The following is a 26769-nucleotide window of genomic DNA, read 5'->3' as shown; positions in this document are numbered from 1 at the left end:
TTTTAAAGCTGGTTTGTCTTCATATATCGTATGAAATTCATTTTTAAAAAAGAGATACTATTTTTACTAGTATAAAATATAAACAATTAGACGGCTGCTATATACAAATACAATTAAGAATAAACAAAACAAAAACAATTGTAACATTTACTTAATTTTTTTAATTATTTAAATGTTAGGCGATATGCCTCCACATTGAATTAGCATAAAAAAAATTTTTTTTTAGAATAAATTAGTCATAGCAATGCTTGCTCTTCTCCCACGCGTGATTCATATTTATCACATGAAATGTTGTTTTCTATATTACAGAAAACCAGACTGTTGACAACTGTCAGTGTAATTGCATTGAGCCTATTGATATCAATAAAGTTATAGAAGAAATCAAAATTGATAAGAAAAACACGTCTAGATATCGACGACGTTTTAGCAGTGCTCCTGATTCAAGATTGTCTTCAAAAGTCATGGGAGTAACAGCAACAGTTATAATAGTGACCGTTTTTGGATCTCTGGTGGCATTGGATTTTCACAATCTCACTTCTGCTGTTCAGAACTTCCTGTCAAATATTAGACTCAATTGATCATGTAAGATCATCATACGACTGATTGTTTACTAGTGCATGCAGTTATAAACCTGCTGCCAAAATCAAGACTTAAATCTAAACATGTAGCCGATATTTCATATTGTTCATGTATATTGTTTTGCCCGGACATAGCGGTAAATTAAATATTGAAAATATTTAATGTGATATTTGCACTGAGTCCGAAAATATCTTGATTTTCTTTTAAAATTTAACCTTTCATAGGTACAGTGTAAACTCTTTGTAAATTGTTACACACCATATTTGGTGAGGTTCGTGTTAGTCGGTCTTAAGTTTCCTATGTCACTTGTGGATAGTTGTCTCATTGACAATCATACCACCAAAAAAAAAGACAATCATACCAAATCTTTTGACGTGTGATAAATTGAAAGATGGTACTACTATAATGACATAATGTACAACAGAAGGTGGTTCTTGGTTATTAATATTGGCATATGTGGTATAGAAGAGTAGACAAATAACATGAGGAATATGAAATGGGGGTAAATCTGTATTAAATTTACTAAAGGGCAGTGCTAGTATATTGAAATGCTGTATAGCACATGATGGATTGATATCATGAGATGTATCAATAGAGCAATGTCGGCATGTGCTATATTAAATAAAGGGCGGTACTGGTATATTGGCATGCTGTATAGCAGAAAATGGTACTTGAATATAGTCAAGTGGTTTAACACAGGTTGGGCTTAATATCATGAGGTATATGAGAGGAAGTCATATCAGCATGTGCTATGTAAAATAGCAGTACTATAGTTCATTGATACAATCTTTAGCAGAAGGTGTAATTTGGTATATTTAAACAAATTTGATTCGTTTAGGGATAGTCACATGTTAAACTATATTTTCGAAGGTAGAGAGAAAACGGCGGATAGCAAAAAGTATATTGACCGGCAAAAAGCATATCGCACGGTTATTTTTAGAATATCTAAAAACCGATATACTTTGTGACGTCATGTAATGAATTTCAGGATATTGTTTAACGTTTTGAAACACATAATATCTGTGATCGATTATTTGACGAAAAAAATCTTCAAATACATAAGATGTCCAAAAAAAAAGTAAATGACATAACAACTACTATGTTGTTATTGTCAAGGAGACAATGTAATATCTATAAAATTCCAACAAAACTAAATGACGATTTTGATACAAATATGGTCGGAAATTAATAATATAACAAATATAGCCTTTGTATGAGGTCAATACAGAATATATCGACCCAAAGAAGTATATCGACCTCGGACTTCGTCCTCAGTCAATATACTTCTTTCAGGTCAATATATCCTTGTATCGACCTCATACAAAGGCTATATTTGTATAGTAATTTATCAAAAGACGGTATTAGTCTATATAGAGATACAGTACAGAAGGAGGTCGTACTTGTATATCGGCATGTGGGGTTTGTCAGCATATCGGAATCTGAAATACATGAAAACAGCTATATTAGGTATATCAAAGGGAGAAAAGGGTGAAAGATCGTTCCAGTAAATACAATACCATCTATTATTTTTTTATATGTTTAATTTTAGATGAATCAGCTTATTGTTGGAATTTATTTTTATCTCAAAAGCTCGAAATGTAAAGCGGGCAATATTAATACTGTCATCCAGGTCTCACACAGAATGCATATTGGTAAATATCCTTTCATTGTAAGCGTATACTAGTACTTCTTCAAGTTACAATTTAGTAGCTTCTGTTCTTTGTCATGACGGAACAAATTTAAAACTATATTGTTTTTACATAAAAGAGAAGTACATTCAATTTCAGTTTAAAAAATACTCGCATCTTCTAAAAGAAATTCATACAAACAATTAACATTTAAAAGAAAATGACAGCGATATAAAATATATCCAAATATGATACCATTTTTAAAAATTGTGTCAGTTTTATGAAATCAAAACTATTCTTTAGAGATAAATACGGATATTTCCATGCATTATTAAATGAATATTTGATGTTAATCTTAAAATATAGGAACACTTCATTGGAATAGATTTAATGTCATTGTCATTCATTTCCATTGGTCTGTTTCTTCGTACTCTCTGTTAATCTTAGTCCTGCAAAATAAATAACAGATCATACTTCAAAAAAGTTCTAACTGTTAACCTTAGTCCTGCAAAATAAATAGTAGATCATACTTTTAAAAAAGTTCTACCTGTTAACCTTAGTCCTGCAAAATAAATAACAGATCATACTTCAAAAAAGTTCTACCTGTTAACCTCAGTCCTGCAAAATAAATAACAGATCATACTTCAAAAAAGTTCTACCTGTTAACCTTAGTCCTGCAAAATAAATAACAGATCATACTTCAAAAAAGTTCTACCTGTTAACCTCAGTCCTGCAAAATAAATAAATCATACTTCAAATAAAGTTCTACCTGTTAACCTCAGTCCTGCAAAATAAATAACAGATCATACTTCAAATAAAGTTCTATCTGTTAACTTCAGTCCTGCAAAATAAATAAATCATACTTCAAAAATGTTCTACCTGTTAACCCTAGTCCTGCAACATAAATACCCACAATATCTTAAAATTCTCCGTTTGAGCATAAGCTATTACATGCTTTATTAATTTGGGTTTCTTTTCTGTTTATAAATTGAAAATTTTCGTGGAGCAACTGTATATTTTGAAATAAAACGTATCATTTTAAATGCAATAATCATCGATATTCATAATCGTAGAACAACATTGTGACATGCTCGTACTTTATTATTAACACATGCCAACAAACTAAGTAGAAACGAATCGTAGAACAACATTGTGACATTCTAGTACTTTATTATTAACACTATGGAGAAACTTACCTTTTAGAAAGTATAAACTGCAATGGTAATCACTAAGGCAATAACAGCAACCAGTAAAACCAAAATCTATAGTTTAACATCAAGGAAGTGTAATTAACTATTTTGTCAACTTATGAATAAACTCATCATAGATACCAGAACTAAATTAAGTATATACGTCACTGGCGTCAGACGCGCGTTTCGTGAACGAGACTGGGACAATCGTTTTATTTTGTTTTGTTTTTATTGTTGTTCGCGCCTGATTTTCTTCGTTTTTCTCTGTATTGCTTTTGGCGTTTTTGATTTTCGTTTAGTCTACGCACTTGTATTTTACATAGCAACGTTTAAAAGGCGAATGTGGTTATCCGTAAACAACTTTAAAAGGTGCTTCCACGAACAAATGAAAAGTTGAATTTTCTTAACAATTTGATTGTAACTCAATAAATACGTAGGAGTTATATTCTTAAAAAGAACAATCCAGAAGTTTTGCAAAATAGAGACTTTTTATCATCATAAGTATAGCAAATTAGTTAGAATGTTGCTTATTTCTATGTTTGAAGCAGTAAATGTGTCTAACTTGAATGATAGTTATCAAAGTTGTTGAAATGTCCAGAGAACTATAGTGAAAGGATACAACAATTAAATTGATTGTGATCAGCGTCAGTTCTGTACATCTCCTCTAAAATATAAAACAATAGGATTTAGGAAAATATGGTATACATTACTTCAAAGATGATAACCTGATTTATTTTCCAATTTTTGTATCTATCCTTCAGGCAACAAAAAATTAAACATCATATTTATGTCTATTTTTTAAATTCGCAACAACCATGAAGTCTCATGTTTATAAAACGTTGAAAATGATTGTTTCAATTTGAATTGAATTTGAATTATCACTCAGGTTGAAAATTGTATTGGCTGTCTGTGACATTAGAACTGATATTTTTTTTTCTGTATTTGTGTATGATTTTTAATGTGATCGATTTATTCATTCTTTTTTTATTTTGTTACTGTTCAGTATATGATTTTTTTTCTTGTTATCCTTTTATTTGTTATTTTATATCAGTGTAGAAAATGGTTTAAATAAAGGCAGCCTCTCTTTTTATAAAAAGAGAATGAATCTCATATCTAGCGTTTCCAAGGGGTTTTGGAGAAAGAAATATCGTTTGGTGAATATGCTTAACTGAGATCTTCATAAATTCAAAAAAAAAACAATGAAGCTTCAGAATTTTTAAAGAGAATGCTGTTATTCAAACATTTGTCATTTGAATACATTACGTTCTCTATATCTTAAACGGGGATAAAATATGTAAAGCACTTAAAAGATTTACTATAGTCTCTCTCGAAGCTTGAAAATAAAAACAAAAAACACCATAAATAACAAGATTTCGAATGGGTATTACTATGTGTGGATGTTGGATTTTCGTCTTTTATATATCAATTGACTTTAAGCAACACCAAATGTATAAACATTTATATAAACATACTTGTGGACTTGTCATATCAATCTGCTTTATCTTTGAGTCTTCAATTGTGCTAATTCTGACCAAGCCAATGTCGTGCTGTGTAGCTCCCAACTTCTGGAGATTTGGTGATAAGGTAGCCCACATCTTTTCAAAGTCATTTGCTCTAATTCGTTGGTCTGTGTAATCAAGCTTCAACTTTGTATGGACTTTTAGAATGATATCGACAGATTCTAATATTTCTCCGTTGAAAATTTCGAATTGCCGAAATAAAAAGGCAAGTTGTGGCATCTCCAGATCTCGAGACATGATCCGCTTGGCAATAATGTGACACAGACATGGGTGAACATTACAATGAGAGTTTATCTTGTAACCGTAATCATAATAAGCATCAAGCTTGTCACGGCTGATTGGACGGTTTTTGGATTTGGTGCAGTTTTTCACATTTTCACAACACTCTTTGTCGTTCCAGTACAAATGCATGATTGTATGCTTAATATTTGTATTGTTGAGAAATTTCTCTAGCGACTGGTTTGTTCTGTGAAGGTAATTTTCCATCAGTTTATCAATTGTTGGTTCCGCAATTTTGTGGAAGAGATTATTTATACGAAGGTAATTGTCACGTTGTGTAGCCATCTTTGAATCTGTAAAGTAATAGTAATAAAGAATGTTTATGTGATAACATCAAATTGAGCATGGAAATTTGGAATGTTTCAAAAGGACAACAACCCGACCAAAGAGAAAGAAGATAACAGCCGAAGAACACTAATGGGTTTTCAACACAGTCTGAAATTCAGAATACATATCAGTACAATTTACGACGAAATTACTAGTAGCAATATTTAAATACTTAAGGTTTTATACATGTAAGTAATACCAAAAGACCGTTGCAGAACAGATCTTATACAGTCAAGGAGTGCAAACCTGTCTTCTTGTTGAATGAGTGGTAGGAATGTAGTCGTATTGTTATCTCCATTCCCACATGGTTCTACCGAGACACATAACATCTTGTACATATACCTAAATTGTACATCATTATATTTATTTAATAAATAAATTTGTCTACATATTTTCGGGCGCTTGTATTTAAAAATTATCGAAAGAAGGGTCAAGTATAACTGGATAGAAATATAAAAAAAGTAAAAATCTCAAAAATACTGAATTCAGAGGAAAATCTAATCGGAAAGAACTGTCATATTCCTGACTTGGAACAGGCATTTTCAAATGTAGAAAATGGTGAATTAAACCTGGTTTTATAGCGCTAAACTTCTCATTTAGATGACAATTATGGCTGAAACGCGTGTTGAACGCGCGGTTATTCAATCATACGTTTTTAGGTATAAATAATCAGTTTTTATTTTAATCTTAATCACATGGTAAATAAAGTCATCATTGATATCAGGGGCCGTGTCAATGAAATTTTGAACTAGACCCTTTTACAAAATATTCATAAAAAGGCCAAAAATAGAACGAAGTTGAGGAGCATTGAGGACCAAAAATTCATAAATGTTTGATCTAATACAGCTTCGGAAATCTTTTTCTTTTTTTTTTTAGTTGGACAGAGTGCCCTTGTATGTGAATAGATATGTGAAAATGGCAACCTACTGGTTGAGATTGTTAGACACAGAGAACTGTATTTTAAAACATTTATAAAAATATATGTACGAATCTAGTTGTGTGAAACCAAATGACAAGCTAAATTGGTCTTGTAAAGTACAAGATATATTATGTAAATATGGTTTTAGTGATGTTTGGTTTTCACATCGAGATAGAAACATACAACTATTTTTGAGTGAATTTTAACAAAGAGTAATTGATAATTATATATCTGAAGGTTAATCACATTTTGACAATTCGCCAAAATGTACTTTGTATCAGTATTTACACGATGGCCACACTATGCAATTTTACCTTAGTCGTCCAATTAAACAGTTGGTATAGCTCTTATATTACTAGTTATAGAACTTATGCTCATGCACTATGTATAGAAACAGGTAGATACTATAGTTTAGCCAGAAATGATCGTTAGTGTAGTATGTGTAATTAAAATGCTATTGAAGATGAGTATCATTTTATTTTAGAATGTGATAAATATAAAGACATCAGATATAAATATATATAGAGTTATTACTATGAGAGACCATCTACTTTTAAATAAGTACAAGTCTTATCTGTAAGAAATGTCAAAGAGCTAAACAACCTAGGAAAATATTTATTTTTCTGCAGAAAAAGCACGTAATGGGTAATTATTTAAATGTTTATTTTCAGTTTAATATGTCTATATGTTATACTCCGCTTAATTCTTTCATTGATTTGTATAATTTATGTATAAATGTTATATTATGCTGTATATTATCTATTGGATTTTTATATTGTGTAAATCCAATAAGCTGTATTTGCTAACGGAAATAAAGTTATATTATTGGTAGAAAATCCTTAGTATTTTATAAAATTGAAATTAAAAACATATAAAAAATACTATACGATTACATATCCAAATAACGTTACATATTTAAAACAACTACCTTCTTCGTGTTCTTATCATTTATAACTAGTAATCGAAAGTAAAAATATATTTAATGTATACTTACTTTTTGTTTTGTTTTTGTTTTAAATCTATGTTTCGCAACTCTCCATTTTACTTTATTATGACATGTACTATTAGTCAAGCCTTATGAATCGTGATTTTTGTTTCTCAATAAGATCAACGAATCGTTGAATGCACACAAACTTAACAAATATCTTATATCTGAATAGGTTATTTTAAATGTAATGCAATTAAGTTTCAATTATAAACATTTTAAGTGCTCTAAATCTTTCAAACAATAAACATTGTCACATAATAAAGGCATGCATTGACATCCATTATATTTGACATTCTGTCATAACGTACGTATGTTCACAACAAATCGAAGAGTAGAACTGTACTGACTGTATATCTATGTTTCACTTTTTTGAACTGTTGTGTTTTTAGTTCAGATGACTTATACCGTTGTTATTACCAATAGTAGCTCAGAAAAGAGTAAAATACGAAATGCTGACCATATCGAATCACTATAGATCAAATAATGATTGTCACAGATTTGAGTGAAACGTGCATGCAACTTTTGCATGTTGAAGTTTAACATTTGATGAATGTACGTAATAGAAACTTAGAAGATTAAAATTTATATTCAGACTTTAATAAAAAAAATGATATGTTTTTGTCAGATATAATTCAGTTTTATTAACTCAAATCAATTGTAGGTAGCAAATTGAATCGGATTTTTTTTCTGTTGTTTTTGTTTTATTTATTTGTTTGGTTTTTTTGGGTTTTTTTTTTTTTGGGGGGGGGGACGATATAAATCATTCAATATAATGTTCTTAGTTCAAAATCCCACACATGTGAAGCCATACAACGTTTGTTATCAACGTTTTCACTACCCACACTGAAGCTGTTTCTCTTATCTTGAAAAAACAATGTCGTTCACCTCATTCACCTGATTATTATGCTTATAAATAATCAACACGGAAATTTATGTTGCAACAACATATACATTTTACAAATATATGTATGCATTGGTTTAAGATTATTTTAAGAACCTTTTTCACCATTTTAAAGCGGCACTAGCTATCAAAATCATATTTACCGATTTCACTCAAATTCTCATATTTGATTTATAATAAGCAATGTTTGTTATAAAAACATGTCAGTAACGAAGAACGAAATACCATGCTTATGATTCCCTCGAGGACTGATAGTTCACCAGAAGGAGTATCAACCCACTGCTGTTAAAAATGAAAACAGCAGAGTATAAAGTGTACGCGGTCAAAGCGCTTTTCTATATTCGCTTTCATTAGAAAGGCTCAAAGCTGAATATTTTAAAGCCAAGAATAAGATCCGAAACAGTTGAAAAAAACATTATGACCAAAAAAGAATATCTTTGAAAACGGGAGAACATAAATTAGTTTCTTAATAATTTATTACCAAAATGAGCCTTTATTAGGAGGACCACTATGATTTTTTTTATAATGTGAGCATTTTCATGCACAGTTTTCCAGCCTGGGCGTGACGTGTTTTACTACCAGAAAGTTAACATTCCCGTAATAAAACATACGAACACACATTTACCCCATTCTATATTCTCAAATATAAAAACAAATACAAAATAAGGGTTAAGGTCACCCCAGTTGCCAAACACATGAAATGACAAAGAACAGGAAACCGAGAAGGACATACTGCAGTAAGAAAACCAGGACTGATTCAAACACAGAAAAAATTTGCAAACAGAGAAAACTATGCATCTTATTATCAGCATGATTTTATCAGATCACAAAAAAATGAATACTTAAGATCCAGGCTAAGATGAAGGTGAAAGAGCTTTTATTCAGTGGGGGATTCTGGATGTTCCGGTTGTGTTTCTATATATATAATCACATGATTTTCGTTCGCGTGTTTCTGGAATTGCCTTCGTCGTGTTCGCACATGACTCTTATTATGGAAAGCGTGAAGCTCAAGGAGTTTTAGCTGGAAATGTAGAGACAACATATATAGGGTGTCAATTCCAAATATATAGTGGGCACCGAGTGTGCCTCATATGTATACATGAATAGATAAGAGGATGACAGTTGACTCAAATTTGAAATATTTGTTAAAACCACGTTCTCCCTAAGTAACATATATGATGTCAATATAAAAGAAAAGATCTGAAACTGTCAGGCTTAGAGAAGGCTATCTTTGAATCAGAGTTGATTTTGTAAGGTGTCATTCCTATTTATGTTGGTCAGTAGCCTGCGCTTCGGCACTAACTTTATTTATACAACAGTACGCCATTGAAAAATTTACGATAAAAAAAGTCGAATTTATCATGAAACTTAATAATTTATTCAAAGCATATATTATTACGAATCTTCGACAACTGAAAATATTGCTATACTTCTTGCACATTTTTGAATAACATATGATTACCACAAATAATAAAGCTTAAATTTTGAAATGTCATTGCATTATTCAATCTAAATAAAATATTGATCTCTGATATCGTATTACTTCTCATTTGTAGTTTAACGAAATCAGAGATCGATATTTTAATTAGATTGACTTTTATCTATTTGTATCTACTTTTTTTATTTTATGTTTTTGTCATTGATAAAACATTGTCTTAATTTCTTATTATAAATTATTTTAATTTTTGTCAGTCAGAATCAATGTCTCAATTTTCCCTTTTTCAATCCATCTCTAGTTGTATTATCCCAGATCTTTATATGAATATATTTATGACGCCTGGCTATCTTCAATCAACTGATAACCGGCATTTGTTTCTGAAATAAAGAAGAACAAAAATCTTTCTCATGCAAAATAATTGATGATTTATTCAAAAAGTAAATGAAGATAAAAAAATGTTTCAAAATATTCCACTTAAAATACCAACCTTTTCGTTTCAAGTATAGATAAAAACAGAATTTTGAATTTACTTTTCGTTAAGAGTAGATAGTTTGGCTTCAACTTGTCAAAATAAGCTATAAAACGTCATCACTGATGAATTATTTGCTTTTAAGGGAATTATTCGACCTCATGTGAATTCGTTATCATGTGAACTTCAATTTAACACCTTAGATGGATTACGTATTTACTAGGTGTGTTCAGTTATTGAATAGAAAAGATTGTTAAGTTGAAATAATGTGTTGATTAATTTGATCCACAAAAAAAAATTGTAAATATAATTTGTAAAACTGAGAGTGGTCTGCTAGTTTACCGTTAAATATTCCATGCTGACCTTTAAATATCATGTGTTCTTAAAAGCGATCTTACTGGACGTACCACACTTCTCTTTTCATTAATACTTGTTAACTTACCATTAAATATACAGGACAAGTACAACAATGATTCCTACAGGTATAGCTAGAATAATCAATACCTTTTTATGAGTCAAGAAAATAATTAGCAAATTGTTTGAAATGATAGTCACAGGCAACTATATACAGACAACAACCAATATTCTCAATAAAACATTCCGTCTAAACAGTTTGTAGAATTGATATTATCTGTAAAGAATAAAGCATGAGTTGAAAACAAATAATATAATTCCAGCTTAAAAAAGGTTTTAAAACTAATTCATTTAACCCATTTTCATTCCGAATAAAAAAAAATATTATTCCACCATCAAAGATATCAGTGTGTACGCCAGATATGCGTTTCGTCTTCAATACGCTGACAAGTAACGCTTGTCTCAGTAAGTTAAAAATGAAGAATAAAGAACAAATCTTTGGGGACATAAAATTGCTGCAAATTTCTCAAACCAGATAATTTATCGATTTTCGTTCTGTTCTGCCATCGCTTGATTTCCTATGACTCTTATCAAAAAAAATAAGTATATACACTTTACACACACTTCTGAAATATAAAGCATCCCATATTGGAATACATACATGTGCTTTCTACGTATAAGTTTTACATTATATTTTATTTTTATATCCACAATTTCCTCCAAATTCATTTGAATGATATTCAAAGGATACGACTAGTGCCATCAGTAGTATTTTACAGCATGGACATCTGCAACCCTGCAAAAAAAATATAGATAAGAGTAAGAATAATTCTACTAAGAGAAAACACTTATCAAATAAACCAGAATTATAGCTGTGTATGTCAGACGCGCTTTCAGTCTACAATAGACTCATTAGTGACTCGAAATTTAAGGTAAGAAGTTTAAGAGCATTAAAAACCCTACATTCCGACAGATATTGACTGATCTAAGAGAAAGGGTCATAAACATAAACTGCATACATGCCCATTCAAGGACAGCATTGGTTTAATCGCCTCTTCACTGTTCGATACCTCGTACTTTACGTTTACAGTTAGGAAAAATCACCGAATCTAGTACGAAATCTTAGTTTGAAATTTTAAAAGTTCACCTTATAACGAACAGTGTCAAAACCAATATCGATATGTAAACAAAATTATTACCATGTTATTATACTATTTGATGTGTAGAACCTTGATCATATTCATAAGTGAAAGTTATCTTTTGCAGTAATTACGTAACTCTTTGTAATTTGTAAGTTCAGACATCACCTACTTATAAAAGAACAGACTCCATTTGTCTTAGCACTTCAAAAGTTTCTGGGTTATATAATAACTAACACATTTTTAAATAGTAATATATCATTCACTCATATTAAGAAGGTGAAATCCTTACTAGAGGGGATGTCTGAGTCAGTTTAAGATGTATAAATGATCATTACTGCATTACAAATAAGACTGGTTGGATTTTCCAGTCTTCTATGCACTCTTTAGATTAAAACGCAAATGCTTCAGTTAACATAATGGATGTTAAGTAGCATTAGTGAAAGAAAAACTTCCATGATGCTCTTTTTACTGAAGGCTGTTAAACTTTTCTGCAAATCATTAAAACACTAATCTATAGATATATGCCAATTATATTTTTCATCATTTGGTAAAGACAGCTCTGAAGACATTTTACAAATATGTCTGTCTATTTATATTAGCTTTAAAAGTTATATCATTTATTATAATCAGCCTCTACGATCACTGGTTAAAGATATACGTTAACATTTTATTTCAGTATTTCAGTTAAATGTAACTTCCGTAAAGATATCAGGAGTAATAAATAAAGGCAACAGTAGTATACCGTTATTCGAAATTCATAAATAAACTGAAAGAAAACAAATCCGGTTTACAAACTAAAAGCGAGGGAAGCACATCACCTATAACAGGAAACCAGTATGATCATATCTTACTTGTTTTATTTAATATCATTTTTGTCTACGATACTCATACCCAAGAAGAACATAATAGATAAGAATTATATTTGATTTATTGTTCATTTGTATTAAGGTTAGAGAAATTGCAACAGCAAAATATTTTGTGCTTTTTCTACTCCAAAATCTTTAAAGTATATTACCCTGTCATCTATAGCAGTAGGAGTAGGTGTGCGGTTTACTCTTATTTTCTTTATTCTATCTATCTGCTGTTGTGTCACACCTAGGACCATCAAACTATCTGTAGTGGTATTCCATTTGGTCTGAAACTCACTATACGGAACAATTCCTGTTCTAATGTCCTGCATCTCTTGATTAAACACATTCAGTCTCTTCAGTGCTTCCATGTTCAACCCATTTAGCATTGAGAATTCGATTATAAGGAAACATATAACATTCAGGTTAAGATTCCTAAATTTTTTGCATGTTGTAACAACATTACAAATACAAACTGGCTTCGTGCAAACATTTTTTTCTTCGTCTTTGTACAGGAAGCTCCATTGTCTTTGTGTCAGTGTTGCCTTTATTGGATATGTACAGTTAGCATGTAATGAACAGCATGGTGATTTGACACGAAAACAGTGAACGATGCGATGTTTGTTTGTTTCTAGAAATTGATAGATCGATACTTTATTTGCTCGAAGATGGTTGTCCAGAATCTTTTCACACGTTGGATATACTAAACGAGTTAGTAGTTCATTCAGACGCTCGTAATTTTCTGTTCCTGATGACATCTTTCTTTGAATCGAAAAAAAGAACATGAAACAAAAATTACATAAGTATGGGCAAAAATGACTCCTTTAAAATATTTTTCTTTACTGCAGATAATGAGTTTTGACTTATGATAATAATATATGACTGCATTTTATGTTAAACTTTGATTACATTACAAGGATCTTTTTTGTAGTGGTCTAAGTCTTATAATAATTTCAATTTTGGTATTTCACAAGGTTGTGGCTTACTGTACCGGTCATAATTTTAAGTAAAAAAAGACAACTTTGAAAATACAGCATGTTATCTTTATCGGCAGATCATATCCCTTGAGCTTTATTTTATTAAATGCAAAAATTCATGATACGGTTAAGTTCTCAATCATACCAATTTTGTTTATAACTTTTGTAATTCAAGTTCTCCCAAAAAAAAGGTGGATGTTTGAGTGCTATAAAGTGTTAGAACAAGCTACATCTGCATATGTCTGTTTTCTATATATGGAATCTCGATAGTGGGTGTGGTGTCTTCAGTTGTATTTGAGTGGAGGTTTTTTGTTTGTCATTAAAGAAGTTTGGAATACGACTAATGTTCAATATAATGTGTGAATTGCATTAATTTCTTCTTAACTTATCCGGTTGTTCACATTTAAAACATATGTCAATTTGAATTTGTACAATATAGGAATACATATATTTGTTAAAACACTTACCTTTTATTATTTGGTCAGATTTTAGAAACATTAAAGTTACATGATTTTATAAATAGTCTGACCTTCTTCATTTCGTATAAAGTGTGTAAGACTTACCAAGCGATCCATATAAGTGAATCTTTATTGTTTTCTTTGTTGTACTTAAATGTGTGCACTCAGAATAAAGTAAAATTAATTTGGCGTAACAGTGGATTGACATATTGTTATTTAGACTTCGTTACTATTTACTTTTATTTACTTTGTGTACATGCCTGTATTTAAATCGAATAACATGTGGTATGCAAATGGGTGATCCCATGAATGTCTTGAACAACTAGAACAAATTGAAATACATAAGAAATTAAAAAAAATATGTATATAACTTATTTGTTTAAACAAATTGAGTATTATCTTTAATAGCCACCCCAATTTCTGTTTAATTGAAATACGAAAATTATAGGGGATCACCGAATTTGTTGTAACTGTATGAATATTCCAAGTGGTGATTTCGTTGTTTCAATTTTTTGTATCTTAAAGACCTCATTCGAATAGTAGCAAACAAATTAATATGTCACTGTAATATTAAAAACGTGAACAAAAATCAGATTTCGATGCACTGTAGACATACTGACATGACTTAGTTTGGTTGTACTGATTTATGTTTTGCTATGCAGAATATTCTACTATTAATATTAAAAACTATCGTTGGTTACCATCTTTAAAGGAGTAGGCTCAGTAAGACCCCTTTTTGGCCCCAAAATATAGCAGTTTTACAAAATTGTTTAAATGTAAAGTTTTTGTTATTTTTTGGAAAGTATAATGCCTCTGCTACATGAATATGGGCTGTTTTTTGGCATTACATGCACATATATCGGGTACTAGCATCATTAAGTCATGCTAAATTACTGTAATCTTCACAATTTAAACATTTTTGTAAAATTTTAGACGGTTTCCGTCTTAAACGGAAGTGGCCGCATTCGTGTTCATTCTTGATACTGAAATGTAAGTTGTGTTTAATGATAATACATAACATATATAAAGGTCGAGGATAAACACGGATGCGGCCACTTTCATTTTTGACAAAAAACATCTGTAAAGTGACAGTTTTTGGCATATTTGACAGATTTCTCATATTTAAGCTAGAATCAGAGCGTTTTTAATGAGTGAATCAGTTAAAATCTTTCACAAAAAATAATTGAATCAATTAAAATAGACATTTAGTTTTATATAGATTAGACCGTTGGTTTTCCCGTTTGAATGGTTTTACACTAGTAATTTTGGGGCCCTTTATAGCTTGTTGTTCGGTGTGAGCCAAGGCTTTTACCTATAATGGTTTACTTTTTAAATTGTTATTTGGATGGAGAGTTGTTGCATTGGCACTCACACCACATCTTCCTATATCTATTTAAGTGTTTAAAAAGTGTCCAAAATCATTCGTCAAATAAACTTGAAATTTGAGGCCAAACCCGGCCCTTACCGGGTCTACTCCTTTTGTAAGAATAAAACAGAAATTTCATTAATATAACATATATTTTTTTTTATATCCATGTGCATTTTCATTTTCACAAGCTCTAGTTGCAAGCGAAATTTCATAAAATATCTTGTAATCAAACAGCTTACCTATTACCTTGAGCATACATTTTCAAATGTTTGCAAATTTTTTTAGTAATTGAATCTTATCTAATTATCTACAGTTTGTAAATAAAGATATGAAGTTTATGTCATATCTAGAAGCATTTGACACAACAACGAACACCAAAAATGAAAAACCGTTATTTATTACAGGTGGACATTAAATAGTTTCTTGAACTTGAATGATTTATAACTATTCTTTTCTAAAAATGTGTGAATACAGTTTTGAATTATGAACAAACTCCCTTGCGGATTTTTTAATTTTTTTTGTCAAATACATCTTCAATTGTATTTAGTTCTTATAAATCCTTTGTTTTCAATTATTTGGACTTGAGCGTCCCTGTTGAATGTAAGTCCAGAAAGCCTTACAACTATTTTGATCTGAGCGTCACTGAGGAGTCTAATATAGACGAAACGCGCGTCTGGCGTACTAAATTATTATCCTGGTACCTTTGATAACTATTAACAGCTTTATGTATCTTGATTAAAGTGTTAAAAAAAATGCTAATATTATATGTTTGAACAATGGACTTTTTTCACCTTGCATTTTAGAGATATAATATCTTTCATTGTTGCGCCTGTCACAAGTCAAAAGCTTCTGGCATTTGTCAGTCTTGTATGGTGTCCTTTTACATATATTGGAGATAAGTATGACGTCTATTATCACTCAACTAGTTCATATTTTTGTTTAGGGGCCAGCTGGAGCACGCCTCCGGATGCGGGTTTTTCTCGCTATTAGAATACCCATTGGTGGATTCGGCTGTTTTCTGCTTTTTGGTTGGGGTTGTTCTCTCTTTGACATATTCCACATATCATTTTAAAAAAAAATCGAAACGACAAATCCGTATCGTTCATCAGCCTATAGTTAAGCGGTTAAACACATTAGATCCACGATCCATGGAATCGAAGGGGATATCGGGTTATTAAACAAAAACAGCAATACAATAAAACAAGAAATTAATTAAGTTAGGATTATCCCTCCTTATAAATTCGAACCTACAAATTATATAAAAAAAACGCTTAACATTGTGTTTTCAGGTATTTTATTTGTGTTCACCTCAATTCAAATCTACACAATTTTTGTTCACCTTAATTCAAATCTCCACAATTTTTGTTCACCTCAATTCAAATCTACACAAATTTTGTTCACTTAATTCAAATCTACACAAATTGTGTTCACCTCAATTCAAATCTACACAATTTGTGTTCACCTCAATTCAAATCTACACAATTCGTGTTCACCTCAATTCAAATCTACACAATCTGTAATCACCTCAATCCTAATCTGCACAATTTGTGTTCGCCTCAATTCAAATTTACACAATTTTTGTTCACCTTAATTCAAATGTACACAAATTGTGCCCACTTAAATTTAAATCTACAAAATAAGGAGAACCATGTTAGTATTGATACATATTGAAAAAATGGGGTAAATCAGAACGGAATTCAAAATAATCTTATAAAGTCAACAGTATTATACCGCTGTTCGAAATTCATAAATCGATTGATAGAAAAACATGAGGCATTTGATGATTATAAATTTCATTAAAAACTTTAGAAACGCTGAAAATCAGAAGAAATGAATTTTTCTTAAAACATTGTTCCGTATATTTTAATGAAAAATTTCATAGCCTACAGCCGGTTATCGTTTATTTATGATTACTCATTGTTAGGAAATTATTCAATAAGAATTGCATCTCGTTCTTAATTACAGATGTTGGAATAAGTGACAAAAGGGTGCAAAGTAATGTCCATTATATCTTCACTGCGGTTTTCAGGATATACTCTATTAAGATTCTATTCTTGGTTCAATTGAATAGTTTTATCGTTTCAGGTAATGAATCGCATGCAGTTTGTTGCCATATGAGGAAATACAACAACCTAACTTTGAAATGTTATAACTCTGATATAATTGTTCGTTCTTGAAGGCGGTATTATAAAATAGAAATATACAAACCAGTTAAGATTTTATGTACAGGTGTCAATATTGCAATGGAAAATACTAAAATGGGCAGAGGAAATAGATCATACATTTCTGACTTCAGAATGAAGTTTTATAAGGAAAGAATCCAACTTTTTCATATAACCCCCCACTTGTATAAACATGTAAATATTGAAACCGGTTTTAATTTAATATGTTAATCTTTATACCTCTTTAAAAGATCTAACCATCCTTCAGGAGCACCTGAAATCACCTCCAGATTTTGGATGGTTCGTGTTGTTTCGATGTGTGTTTTATGTTCTTTTGTTCGTCTGTTGTTCTTTTACTTTTTAGCCATGGTGTTGTCTGTTTATTTTCGACTTACAAGTTTGAATGTCGCTTTTATATCTTTCGCCACTTTTTCCCTAACATATTCAGTGTGAAGATAAACAGTTTGAACAAACATAAACTACATAAAACATGGATTGTCTTACATAAAATTATTCATAATCTGTATCAAATGTAAATTGTATATTCGTGTCATTGGCTTCGTCTGGCGCATTATAATATTGTTTGGTCAATGCACAAAAAAGTATACTCAATGAAATTTGCAATCTGATAAAAAATGAACTACACAAATTTTCATTTATATTCATTTTGAATTTTTTTTAATTTTTTTTTGCTATTTTAGATGATCCCCAAGTGAAGATAATATCATGTTAAACGTCGTGCTCTTCCGTGATATTAACGCTGCCATCTTAACTACATTGATTTAAAAATGCAAAAAAGATAAAAAAAAAAAAAAAAAAAAATAATATAAATTGTGTGCATCCGAATTCTCAAATACCACACATAATATTTGTTTTATAAATTCTTTATGTCTCTGTGGATATGATGTTTTTTTCTGAAATTGGAATGTCAACGTTAAAATAAAGAAAAATAATCCAAGGGGAAATCAAAATCGGAAAGTCCTTTTTCAAATGGCAAAATCAAAAGATATACCTTTTTATATTTATACATCAAACAAACGAAAAACAACTGTCATATTCCTGGCTAGGTAAAGGTATTTCCTCATGCATAAGTATATGATTAAATGGGGGCTACTGTGTTGATTTAAAAACCTCGTCAGAAATGTCGATTAACCTCCTTTGACCCTAAAATAAAAATAACTGAGGATATAGCAGCTAAAGAAGGGACGAAAGATACCAGATGAGCATTCAAAGTCATAGTAAAAAAATGAATATGCAATGGCGAAAAAAAGGACAAAAAAGACAAACAGAAAACTAATAGGACACAAGACACAACACAACTAAAGAAGTCTGGAGAAAACTAACGACTAAGCAAAAATAACCTAATCAAAAACTGGAGGTGATCTCAGGTCCTCTGTGATGGTAAGCAGATCCTGCTCCACATGTGGCATCCGTCTTGAAACGGTCGAAAAATGAAGTAATTATCATGTAGTTAAATGTAGCATAAGTAAATTAGAACATTCCATGTTTTCTTTCCATATTTTTAAGATATTTTTTTTAATATTTTATTTCAATACTATAATGACATTTTATGTCTCTATGTATAAAAAATCTGCATTTTTTTTAAAACCGCATTTGCTACATATGGCATTGTTTTCAGCTGGTTATGCTACGAATAAACGCAACAAGATATAATGGCGTTCGTTAGTCTTCCATGCTCTAATCAGTCGTGTAAGAGTAAAAAATCCACTGTTTCTGATGTTGATCAGTAGTCTCTCGTTCTATACTTTAAAAAAATAAATATGTTGTTAGTTATGCATAATGAATCAAGAAGAGAGTAACACAAATTTTGAAAATAATACATTTTAGTACAATAAACATGCGCCACAATTAATGAAACTGCATAAACTTTCAAATACGGACATTTAGCTCTCTACGAAGTACTTCGAAGATATCTGACGATCTTGTTAATTAAGTGTTTTGCATTGTCAAAGTATACGAATTTTGTTTTTAAATATTTCAGAAGTAATAGTTTTTTTCAAATTCCAAGCACAAAAACAGAACATTGATGTTGAAAATACAAATGCAAAACTCCTATCAGAATAGATATCATTCCAACACCTTAAATATGAGATTAGTTAATTGTATGTTAACTTACATGAAAAAACGACACCAAATATAATACCTAGTATTATACCAGGAATGATAAGTATCTGTAAGTATCAAAGTTAAGGTAATTGTTATTCTATTATCATTTCAATGAGACAAATATCCAACAAATTATCAGAGTTCAAGGTTGTTCAACAAGTATAGGACACCAAACGGTCTTCAAAAGTTATCAAAGCCAATAATGTGAAGTAAGTTATAAATTACGTTAAACTGTTATTACCTTCCTTTGGTGAAATAATAAAAAAGAGACGAATGATACCAACAGACAATCAAACTCATCAAAGTCGAAAATAAACTTTCAACACTATTGTGAATAAAGAAAACGACCAGAAGACAAACAGCAGGACACAGGGTACATGACAGAATATACACAAACCCCACTTAACATCGGGGGTGATCTAATATTCATCGGAGATTCTGCTGCATATGTGGCATTCGTCGTGTCCCTTGTGTAAGTACAAAAACCGCTCATAAGTCTTATTTGGTTGGTCAACTCCTTGAAAAGGAGGATGGTGGTAACGATAGTTGGAATAGAGACTGACAACGGGAATGTGTCGAACATGAGACAACAATCCGATCAACCATCAGAGTATAAAACAAAAGTTCAAGGCAATGAGTTTTCAACGCAGCAAAAATCTACCGTGTCTGAACGCGGGCTTCAATTGACCCCCAAACATTAATGTACATTATTTCAGTTAGATAGACGCGGCAATATATTTTAATAACCAAGGACTCTAATAAATATTCTTGAGTATCTAAGCGAACTTATTCCCTCAACTTTCACCTTCGAAATACAAAGCATTCCATGGAAGAATACATATACGGGTTTTCTATGTATATTTTAACAAGACATTTTTATCTTTATATCAACCGCTTTCCTCATAATTCAAATGAAGGATACGCCTATTGCCACTTGAAGTAATATGCAACATACTTTACTGCAGTCCTGCAAAAAAAAGAAATAGATTGGTTAATCAACTATCATAAAGTCATCATAGATACCAAGATAAGAATTTTATATGTACGCCAGACGCGCGTTTCGTCTACCAAAGACTCATCAGTGACGCTCGAATTAAAAAATGGTTAAAAGGCCAAATAAGGTACGAAGTTGTGAAGAGCATCGAGGACTAAAAATTCCTAAAAAAATTACCAAATACAGCTAATGTGATCTATGCCTGAGGTAGAATGGCCTACTTAAGATACTGAACAAAGGAGAAAGAGTCTTAATTTGTGTATATACACGTTTTAGAAAAGCACTAAGTTACCACATGCTTTACAGAGCAGAAACTCATACTTTATATTAAAAGTCTGAAAAAACTTTAATGTTGATATTTAAACTTTAAAATTGCGTTTACGAAGATATCTTTGAGTTAAAAATTGTGAACCAAATTTGACAATCTAAGTAGCAAGTATAAAAAAGATGATTTGGTATGATTGCCAATGAGACAAATATCCACAAAAGACCAAAATGACACAAACATTAACAACTATATGTCACTCTATGGCCTTCAACAATGAGCAAAGCCAATACCGCATAGTCAGCTATAAAAGGCCCCGATAAGACAATGTAAAACAATTCAAACGAGAAAACTAACGGCCTTAATTATGTAAAATTAATAATGAACGAAAAACAAATATGTACTAGTAACACATAAACAAACGACAACCACTGAATTACAGGCTCCTGACTTAGGACAGGCACATATATAAATAATGTGGCGGGGTTAAACATGTTAGCGGGATCCCAACCCTCCCCCTAACCTGGGACAGTAGTATAACAGTACAACATAAGAACGAACTATAAAAATCAGTTGAAAAAGGCTTAACTCATCAGATAGACAAAAAATAAACTTATATCTCCCGTTACAATTGTAAGAAAGGAAAATAGTTACATGTAGTCTCTTAAACGTTTGCGTTTTTCATTGTTGAAGGACGTATGGTAACCTGTAGATGATTACATCTTTTGTTGTCTGGTCTCATTGACAATTATACTTATTTCATTTTTATATCATGGCAATAAACCTCTATAGACCATTGTATTTACAAAGTTTATCAAAATATCAATAAAACAAATATATGTGCAGTGAAGAACATATGCCTAGCTCACACTATCACAATTTCATGTGATCTTAACAAAGAATCTGGGTCAAAATCCTAATCCGCCATATGTTTGATAATAGGGCTCATTCTTATGAACTATTTTAATAAGATTTTATATTTCAAAAAATTATTACTTTTACGGATGAAAGTTTCTTTTGCAGTTGGTTTTAACATGCATGGTAAGACTTTATTAACACGATTTATAGTTTTAATACTTCAAAAGTATTTGCGTTGTAAAACTACAAACACTTGTTTAAATTCCAACATATCATTCAATCATGTTTAGTTGATGGAATCCTTACCAGAGGTGATGTCTGAATTAGCTTTAGCTATATATTTTATTTATACTCTCCGAATTGTCCAATCTACTGCCAGCTCACATAAGGGATATTAAGGTGTTGCATAACATTACAGGGAGATAACTCTGTAAAAATCAGCTGAAAGTTCTAGTTTTTTTTGTTAAGGAAATATAAAGCTTTTTATAAATGATCAAACCTAGCGTTTGTAAAACTGCTTTATAACCAATGATTTTTTTTTCTGATAAAGTGGTTGGTTCAAATGTTTTAAAATTCTTATATCTTTGTCAAAGTGTCTAAGTACATATGTTGTCAATTTTGTATGAAAACTAAACTAAGCTAAAATAATATTAGTCAAGGTGTTTGGTACCAGCTTTAGTTAGATAATTAAAGTAAAACTTCAATTATGCCCTGTAAATTACATACAAAAATATAGATATAGGAAGATGTGGTGTGAGTGCCAATGAGACAACTCTCCGTTCAAATAACAATTTATAAGAGTAAACCCTTATAGGTCAGTGTACGGTCTTCAACACGGTGCTTTGGCTCACACCGAACAACAAGCTATAAAGAGCCCCCAAATTAATAGTGTAAAACCATTCAAACGGGAAAACCAATGGTCTAGTCTATATAAAAAAAGACGACAAACACGTATAAATTACATAAACAAACGACAACTACTGTTCATCAGATTCCTGACTTAGGACAGGTGAAAATATTTGCAACGGGATTTAACGTTTAAATGGTACTAAACCCTCTCCATTTTTCTGAATCAATAGTATAACATCAAAACATAGAAAACACACGATAAAATATCAATTGGAAGGCTTAATTCAATCCAAAAAAGTAAATTAACACACGATGAACGAATAAATTCGAACTGCGATACCTGTCACTTGTATCATCTGCACTACAGCAGTCATTCATTTGAAAGGATACTTTATAAGCTATTGTCAAAATGAAAGACAAAGTAAAGAAATGCAGTCTGTCTATCAAATGGTTTAGAAGATTTTTTATTATTCACTTTATTCTTTAATCTTATTATCCTTTAGTGTCATTGCGTAGCGATGTACCTAAATCATATTCTTTTAGCATCTCTTGATGAAATTAACTTCCATAAAGATTTAATGAAAATAACAATGAAAATGGAAATGTAGAATGTGTCAAAGAGACAACAACCTGACCAAAGAGGTGAACACATCCGAAAGCTACTAACGGGTCTTCTGCACAGCAAGCAAATCTTGCACCCACTGGCCGCTAAAAAAATCTAGAATACTATTTCGCACTCTTGTCTATTTGTACTAGATTGGTTTCACTACATTTTGATAGATCCATATTGTATGAAGAACATACACGACAGTAATTTGTTTTGTAATTCATTGTATTCGAGAATGGAAAATTGAAACGACAAAATGTTTTTTTCTGCTCTCAAATTTATATAAAAAAAATGATTTTACGCATATTATTACCTTGTCTTTTAAAACAGTGGGTGTAGGTGTGCGGTTGATTTCATCTATTTGCTGTCGAGTAACACCTAGGGCAATTAAACTGTCTGTCATTGTATTCCATTTGGTCTGAAAATCACTATCAGGAACTATTCGTGTTCTTATGACCTGGATCTCTTGATTGAAGACATTCAGTTTTTTCAATGCTTCCATTTTCAGCCCATCAAGCATTGAGAATTCGATTATCAGGAAACATATAACATTCAGATTAAGCTTTCTGAATGTTGTGCATGTTGTTATAACTTGACAAATACAACCTGACTTCCTGCAACTATTTGTTTTTTCGTCCTTATACAAGAAGCTCCATTGTTTTTTGGTCAATTTTTCCGATATAACGAACGAACAGTCAGCATGCAGTGAACAGCAAGTTGTATTGACACGAAAACAGTGCATAATGCGATGTTTGTTTGTCTCTAGGAATTGGTAGAACGACACTCTATTTTCTCGTAGATTAATTTCGAGTATCTTTTCACACGTTGGATAAACTACTTGATTTAATAGTCGATTCAGACGCTTGTTATTTTGATTATCAGATGCCATGTTTCAAACACCGACAATACTAAAAAGAAATTATAATTACATAAGTATTAAATATTGACTTATTGGTCGTGTCGGTGTATATCTATACTGTTTATGAAGGTGTTGTATGAAAATTTACTCGAAAGATAGCTGCCGAAAATAAAGGTTAAATATTATGTACTTTACGCTTACTTTCATAGAATCCGAACATTCGTAAATACTGATATTTTATATATTGTGTCATTGTATCTGTGAGGGTTTTTACCGTTGTTTATCATATTGTATGCGATGAGGTTCTATTTTCAAAATTAATTGTCATTGGCTTTTTTATTCCCTTTTATTAGTCCACTGCTTGAAATGAAAAGCAGGATGTGTTTTTTTTAAATTCAGGTTTATACCCGCTACATGAGCATACGGCTTTTTCTTAACATATTCTTTCTATTCCTATCTTAAATTATACGTTGTCTCATTGACATATTCACCATTTCCATTATCAATTCTATGTTACTTTGAAAATTCTGAGAAAAAAAATGAATAAATGTATTTGAAAAATCTTACCTGTATTTTTATTTGTCAATATTAAAACAACTGTATAGTTATATATAGTTTGGCCTTTTACAATTTGTTTAGATTTATGTAAGACTTACCAAGCGATCCATATAAATGAATCTTTAATGTTTTCATTGTTGTATTTAAATTTTATAAATTGAATAAAGGAAATTAGTACGTACAGCGTAATGTTAAAATGCCTTTGGTTTTTGTAATCGATACCTTTTTGTTATGTTTATGCTATATTTATACACATGGGTATAAAAACACCAAATTCCAAAACAGAAAGTACTAATTGTCTTCAGTTTAGTTGTGATAATGTACAAAAGTCTTTTGAGCTTGAAGTCCAGGTGTTAGAATGAGACAAGTTGTGCCGACATGGATGGTGTCGCCTAATATTCCAACATTATCGGTGTCAATGCGAAGTTTAATTCATATGTAATTCTTGATTTATGTCACATATAAAAAAAAATGACAAAACCTTTGACAATATCAGATTGTCGATAGAGGGCATGGGATATCGTTGATATATTCATGACGTTTTTGTATGTAGTATAGTGAGACAAATGATCCACCATTCAATCATGCTTGGTCTCTAAATGCCATTTTGTACTTCTTTGTTGAGTATTTTTTTGTTTTTTAAGTGATTGAGATTGTAACACAAAGTTGACTGATGTACCCCTAATTTTTACATTTTTACCTATTATGGCTAATTGTTTTGTTCACGCATTGTTGTCATTAGAATGGAATTTGATGCGACTGTCATACAAAAGTGAGATTTAGCTAGCTATAAAACAAAGTTTAATCCGCCATTTTCTACATAAGAAAATGTCTGTACCAGATCAGGAATATGAAAATTGTTATCCAGCCATTCGATTGAACAGTTAGAGCTTTTGATTTTGCCATTTAAATAGGAATTTTACTCGAAATACAGTATTTTTGCGATTTTACTTTTTATGTTGCATGTAGATTAGACATAAATTAGACTGAATGGTTTTACACTAATCATTATTGGGACCCTTTTTGGCTTGCTGTTCAATAGGAGCCAATACTTGATGTTGAAGACCATACTTTGAACTAAAATGGTTCACTTTTACTAATTGTGACTTTGATGGAGAGTTGTCTCATTTGCGATTCTTCACTAGACTTGATGTGAAACTTGCAATTCGCTCACAAGACTTTTTCAATACTCTATGGGTGGATTTGTAATACATATATAAGTAAGCAATGAATGTTGTTGTTATTTTGATAGATACTTTGTTGTGCTTCTTTGTAAAATATTTGTTGGATTTTGTTCTAATTGAGATTGCAACAATGATGACTGCTGTGCCCTATTTTGAAATTTTTACCTATTATGTCTGTTTTGTTCACGTATCGTTGTAAATATAATGGAAATTGATGCGACTGTCATACAAGTGTGAGGAAAAGTGCAAAAAAAGTTTGATCCACCATTTTCTACATTTGATAATGCCTGTACCAAATCAGGAGTTTGACAGTTGATGTCCATTCGTTTGATGTGTTTCATCATTTGATTTTGCCATTTGATTGCAGACTTTACGTTTTGAGTTTTCCTCGGAGTTCAGTATTTTTGTGATTTTACTTTTTTGTTTGCACTCATACTACATGTTCTTACATCTCTTAAAAAAAGTTCTACAAGTTGATTGATCATTATGAAATATCGGTGTCACAGATAATCTCGGATACGTTCTTATTCTTGTTACACAATGCAGTCCCCTATCCACAATTATGATAATACCGAATAAAACTTATAACCCAATATGTTCATACAATGAGTTACATGACAGGTCTAAATTTTGGTGCATTATCTGCTGCCCCTTTAAGAGAACCTCTGATACCCACTTGGTTCTCGGGGGTTCAGTTTTTAATGGAGTTTGTTTGTGTTCTTCCTTTGTTATCCTCCTGTAATTGATGTGTTTCCTCCTGTTTCAGTTTGTAACCAATTTATTTTCTCTCAATCGGTTTATGACTTTGAACAGCTGTATACTACTATTGCCATTCTAAAATTTTAAAAAATCTGGAGATTGACTTTTTCGTCCTCTTTTGTAATTGTCATGTTGTGAGTTTTTAATGTCCCTTGGTATAT

The 26769-nt window shown here is 31.0% G+C and overlaps 2 protein-coding genes across 2 annotated transcripts; both read right to left on the bottom strand.

Annotated features, from left to right (window-relative positions):
* Window positions 1-2122: 2122 nt before the first annotated feature.
* On the bottom strand, window positions 2123-7485 carry LOC134727167 (uncharacterized). Its single transcript, XM_063591547.1, has 5 exons — window positions 7437-7485; window positions 4870-5489; window positions 4017-4061; window positions 3404-3469; window positions 2123-2656 (listed from the first exon to the last, which is right to left on the bottom strand). The coding sequence occupies exons 2-4, from the start codon at window positions 5479-5481 to the stop codon at window positions 3407-3409; spliced, it is 720 nt and encodes a 239-aa protein (XP_063447617.1). The 5' UTR covers window positions 5482-5489; window positions 7437-7485; the 3' UTR covers window positions 2123-2656; window positions 3404-3406.
* A 3197-nt stretch (window positions 7486-10682) lies between these two features.
* Window positions 10683-13346, bottom strand: LOC134726547 (uncharacterized). Its single transcript, XM_063590952.1, has 3 exons — window positions 12750-13346; window positions 11344-11388; window positions 10683-10742 (listed from the first exon to the last, which is right to left on the bottom strand). Exons 1-3 carry the CDS (start codon window positions 13338-13340, stop codon window positions 10683-10685), a joined length of 696 nt encoding a protein of 231 aa, XP_063447022.1. The 5' UTR covers window positions 13341-13346.
* Window positions 13347-26769: the final 13423 nt, after the last annotated feature.

This window comes from Mytilus trossulus, chromosome 7 (genome assembly GCF_036588685.1).
Source record: "Mytilus trossulus isolate FHL-02 chromosome 7, PNRI_Mtr1.1.1.hap1, whole genome shotgun sequence".
Taxonomy (NCBI): domain Eukaryota; kingdom Metazoa; phylum Mollusca; class Bivalvia; order Mytilida; family Mytilidae; genus Mytilus; species Mytilus trossulus.
The sequence above is the reverse complement of the archived record's forward strand: the minus strand, read 5'-3'. Positions and strand labels throughout refer to the sequence as shown.